This window comes from Dasypus novemcinctus, chromosome 7 (genome assembly GCF_030445035.2).
Source record: "Dasypus novemcinctus isolate mDasNov1 chromosome 7, mDasNov1.1.hap2, whole genome shotgun sequence".
Lineage (NCBI taxonomy): Eukaryota > Metazoa > Chordata > Mammalia > Cingulata > Dasypodidae > Dasypus > Dasypus novemcinctus.
Genome location: NC_080679.1, coordinates 124,773,200 through 124,778,835, shown reverse-complemented (window position 1 = coordinate 124,778,835; position 5,636 = coordinate 124,773,200). Strand labels below are relative to the sequence as shown.

General features: G+C 43.0%; 1 protein-coding gene across 1 annotated transcript; it reads left to right on the top strand.

The window, feature by feature from the left end:
* Window positions 1-2,011: 2,011 nt before the first annotated feature.
* Window positions 2,012-4,622, top strand: LOC131279235 (disintegrin and metalloproteinase domain-containing protein 21-like). Its single transcript, XM_058301131.2, has one exon. It carries the CDS (start codon window positions 2,089-2,091, stop codon window positions 4,336-4,338), a length of 2,250 nt encoding a protein of 749 aa, XP_058157114.1. The 5' UTR covers window positions 2,012-2,088; the 3' UTR covers window positions 4,339-4,622.
* The last annotated feature ends 1,014 nt before the right edge of the window (window positions 4,623-5,636 follow it).

The following is a 5,636-nucleotide window of genomic DNA, read 5'->3' as shown; positions in this document are numbered from 1 at the left end:
CTAGGGAGCTAGCCATGGACTGGACCCCAAAGTCACATGTTGTGAGAGTACAGGATGGGTGCTGGTAGCTGTGCAGAGAGAACAATTTACTGTTCTTCAACTGTAGTGTATCAGCCTCTTCCTCCCACCCTTCCCTGCATGCTGAATTGTGTTCTTCTGATGACCTCCTGAGTTTCAAAATACTTGTGGTAAGTTTCTGCCTGTTTAATAGTTGTTTTGCTGGAAGGACTCTGCCATCTTCCTTGGAAGGCCACACATGTCTTCTTGGCCCCTTCTCTCCCTGTTCTTCCTGAGAGCTAAAGGCCTGAGAACATGATATGGCAGGGACCAGCATGGAGGAGAGCATTGGGCTGATGTAGTTCATAGGCTGCATGGTCTGGTTTCCCTCAACAAATGCATTCCTGGTCAGAAAACCATTGTTCACTACTTTATTCATGGATTTCTTCAGATTTGGGAACTTGACAAACATAGTACTACTTCATTGACAGGCATTTTCCAATGTCCTATATCCTGCCTGATGGGTTAGCGTAGTGTGAAGCAATCCACTTATATATCCTGGACCTGGGCCTTGTTGGAAGCTGCTGTATTATCCTGTTCATGACATTTACAGCATGTCTACGGTAACATAATTAACAAGGTTCATGGGACACACTTAGCTTGTGTGGTGGCTTAGAGCAATGTAGCCCAGGAAAATGGAGTCTTATGCTTAATCCATTCTGATGAGAGTGAATCTATTGCAAGTAGCATCTTTTGATGAAGTTGCTTCAGATAGGGTGTGGGCCAATTCAGTCAGGATGGCTCTAAAGCTGGAGTCCTTTATAATCAGTCTGAAATTCAGACAGATGGAGAGAAAGCCATAGAAAGCAAGAAAGTGAAACCAATAGAACCCCAAAGTGAATGGAGAGGCTGACATGGACATTGACATGGGACAGAGCAGCCTAGGATGAAGGGTCACTGGCAGCCAAGCCAAGAATGCCAGGCCTTGGAAAGAGAACATCACCTTGATGACAGCTTCATTTGGAATTTTTCTAGCCTTAAGACCACAAGCTAATAAATTCCCATTTTTAAAGCCTACCTACCTGTTGCATTGTATTTGCTTGAGCAGCCATTGAGTTATGAATGGTATCAGATTGCCACATGAAAATATGAAAGAAAAGAGGAAAATAAGAAAAGTAGGACTGAATAATAGTAAAGGATTAATTCAAGATCCTGTAATTAGGAGATCCATCAATGTGGAATGGAAAATGGTGGAAGTTCAGTTTTCCTTCATCTACTACATCACAGGTTGGTGGCATTGGGGAGCAAATTTGTCTCTAAGCATAGTATCATCCTGTGAAATCCTTTTTACTCCTTTTGACCTCTGTTGTTTCTCTGGGAGCTGTCTCCTGGCCGAAGTGATATTTCACTTTCAGGGTGAGTTTACACTCACTCTGTCTAGAATATTTGGATTCTGGAGAGTATAGATGGGTTTCTGGAGAAGCAGAAAGACCTGCCTGGCAGTTACCACAATAAGAAATAGACACAATTTTCTTTGACTGTGCTGATTCTTGCTATGACTTTACAAATTGAAACTCCCTTCATAGGGAAGGGAAGCAATTACTGTCAGTCAAACAGAGGCTGGGGCAGCCTGAGGCAGGGACAAGACACTAAAATGGTAAAACCAAAGTTTGTCTGGCTTCCTCCTAGGTTTCTGACGTGGTATTGTGTCTTGTGGGTAATCCACCTGACCACAGAAACACCTGTTTCCTGAGCTACACCAGCAAGGATAACAACCATGATGCCAGTGATTTTCCATGAAGCTTGCTCAGGATTGCTGAATGTGCCTAGACAAAACACCCCTGCTTCCCTCACTCTTTCTTTTCAAGTTTGATACCCAATGCCCAGACTCTTACCTATCCCACCTAAGGCCAGGAATTACTCTCCAGACCCACCCACTGCCACACCCAGTGGTTGTGACCTAATGCATTCAGGTTACCAGGTGACCTGCCCAGGGATAGGATGCCCAGAGCCCTGAAGCAGCTCTTTGTGGCTAGTCAGGGCCTCCGAAGGTGGCATGCATCCTCAGCAGATGGCTCAGTCCTGGATTCAATGAATATATACCCTTTATACATTTTCTTTGGACAGGTATCACTGTGTTGGCACATGAAGCTGGTGGAGGACCAGGACACCCTCAAGGTAGCCATCTTCCTGCTTGAGCTCTGGGCACACCTGGGTTCTGCCCAGTGTTCTCAAGATCATCTCTCATGGCGCTACATCTCCTCCGAGGTGGTGATTCCCAGGAAGCAGATGTTCCGTGGCAAAAGTTTTCAGGTACCAGGCTGGGTCTCCTACAGCCTAAAATTCGGTGGCCAGAGACACGTCATCCACATGCAGCTCAAGAAACTGCTCAGGCCCAGATATCTACCGGTGATATCCCAGGACGACCAAGGTGCCCTACACACTGATCATCCCCATGTTCCTCGAGATTGTTACTACATCGGCTACCTGGAGAAGATTCCTTATTCCCTGGTCACTGCGGACATGTGCTATGGAGGTATCGAAGGTATTATGAAGTTGGATGACCTTACCTATGAAATCAAACCCCTCAAGGATTCCCACAGGTTTGAACACATCATTTCTCAGATAGTGGCAAATGGAAATGCAATGGAGCCTGCATATAAACCAGGAACCCAAGAGGAAATAGATTCCTTGTTCTCTGCAGAAAACATCACTGTAGCCCCAAAGTTGTCTAGCACACGATTTGCATCCCATGAACTCAGTATTCAAGGCCTTCCTCAATGTTCTCATGCAATGTATAGAACAATGAACAACTTTACAGAATGTGTCAAATATATGGTAGGTTATACTAATGTAGTTGACTCATTTTTGTGGGGTTTACATGTACGTTACTATATTATTGCTTTGATCATATATAATGTAAGGGATCCGGCCACTCTGACTCCTTATGAGGTGCCAGGAAGTCCATTTTATACATTTTATCAACAGACCATCTATCAAAATATTCAACACAAGTCATCTTTCATGGTGGATAAAGATGGACCAGAGGACTATGCTTTTAGTACGAAATTTTCTCGTGTGTGCCATCGTGACAATCTGGTAATGATTGGCCAGCTAGGGAGGCCGTATATACTGCTTTCTACGATTACAGCACAAAATATTGGGCTATCATTGGGGGTGCCTTTAGATGGGGAATTTTGTGTTTGCCAGAGGAGGGCCACCTGCATTATGCAAATATACCCGGGGATAACAGATGCATTTAGCAACTGTTCCTTTAACCATACAGTAACTATACATCTGTATGGACCTAATTGCCTTGCTGAAGATCGTTACCCCCTTTTTAATGAAACATTAACAGAATTTCGTTGTGGAAATGAAATAGTGGAGGAGACAGAGCAATGTGACTGTGGCTCCTTCAAGAAGTGTTATAGTAATCCCTGTTGTACCACTAACTGTGAACTGACGCCTGGGAGTCATTGTGACATCGAACTATGCTGTACAAATTGTACTTATACCCCAACTGGGACGCTCTGCAGACCTATACAAAATATATGTGATCTTCCTGAGTACTGCAATGGGAACACCCATACATGTCCTGTAGACTTTCATATGCAAGATGGAACCCCCTGCAGTGAAAAGAGTTACTGCTTTAAAGGCAACTGCACAGATCGTGACTTGCAATGCAAAGCCATCTTTGGTAACGTTGCTATGGATGCTCCAGATGTTTGCTATACATTAAATACTGAAGGAGACCGATTTGGACAATGTACGAGAAAGAAAGATGTTAGATATAAAACTCCATGTCCAGAAGAACACAAGTTTTGTGGAAGGTTGCAGTGCACTAATGTCACTCATCTTCCACAGTTGCAGGAACATGTTTCATTCCATCAGTCTCTCTTAGAAAATGCCTTTTGTTTTGGGGTGGATGAACACCGTCGAACAGGATCTAATGATGTTGGAAGACCGAATGATGGTTCCATCTGTGCCCCTGGAAAGTACTGCAATTTTGTCTTTTGCAATGGATCTGTGGCAAATATCGGCTATGACTGTTTCCCTGAGAAGTGCAATTATAGAGGAATTTGCAACAATCTAAAGAACTGTCACTGCCATGTAGGCTGGGACCCACCACTATGTCTAAAACGTGGTGCTGGTGGAAGTATAAACAGTGGACCCCCTCCAAGGAAAATGCGGTCCGTGAAACAAAAAACAGACATAGTGATATATTTGAGAGTGGTCTATGGTCGCATTTATGCCTTCCTATTTGCATTACTCTTTGGGTTGGCCACAAATGTACGAAATATCAAAACTACCACAATCATAGAAGAGGGAACAGAGTCTTAGGATGAAGAGAAAATGAAAGAGAAAACAAAAAGTGGTAAGCCTTAAGGGGGAAAGAAATAGAACAAAAATTCAGTCCACTCCAAAATGACTGTAAAAATATAGGGCATACCAAAAGAACATTTGTGAAGAAAAACAGAGCAACTGTAATGAGACTGAAAAACTTAAGTAAAAAACTATAGACAGCAAGAAATAAAGGAATCCTACCACCAGTTATGGTAAGCACTGATGATAAGAAGTCAGTTCTCTTCAAGAGATCCATGGCATTTACTTGGAATAAATTTCAAATCACATGAAGGTTGGTGTACATGTTTTGTAAGGTATTGATAGCCCATACTGAACCTGAGCTTCTGAAAGCTAGAGAATACCTGAGTAAGCACCTGGGCCATGGCCTCAGATTTTTGGGCACGGAATTAATGGAAGTTGGCCAGAGAATCCTTTGGGGACACATTCAGGACATTTTTCCAAAACCACCTTCTTGAGTGCAGAGGTTTTCCTTATTCCCTAGGCAATCTGTGCTTCTCTAAACCCAAGGTGAGTTTAGGGCAATTGGAGGCTACCCTTAATGCACACTGCCTGCTACTTGCTGCTGTGGAAGGGATGGGGGTCCAAATCTCCACCCAGCACCTGCTGTGCTGACTTGGGGTACACATTACCCATGGGGGACCCAAGGGTCTGAAGGAGGAATGTGGCCCCAGTCACATCCTGTGAGAATTTAGGTACATGTGACTCATAATGCCTCTGGCATCAGTGGTTGCTGATTAAATGTTACTTCCTGCCTTCTTTTAGCCTCTACTGTCAGTGAGCTGAGGTGTGCTTTTAAGCCCAGGATAAGTCAGGATAAACAATGTCTAAGTCAAAAGACTTTGGATATCAATTGAAGACAGGTGTTCTTAACAAGGGGTTGGAGAGCTTGAATTGAAATTAAAAAAAAAAAAAATTCTTGTGTGGACGTGTTGGTGTGGGTGAGCTATATTTAATAAGTCACACACAGTCTTGTGTGGAAACAGTTAGGAGTCCATGGTTTTCATCTGACTGGCAAAGGGTTCTGTGGAACAAAAATGGTTAAGAACCCCTGCATTACGAATGAAATTCACTTATGTTTTTCAATGCCATAAAGGAACAGCTCAGAGAATTTAAATGATAAAATCTCCCTAGCATAACCTAAGAAATTTCACTCATGATATCATTCTCAGTAAACAACTTTTAGCCTGTAGTAATATTTTCTTTCTTTTCTAAATACATGTATAGTTAAATATTACTACCCTCTGTCTGAATTGCTCTGAAAATCCTTCCTCTGC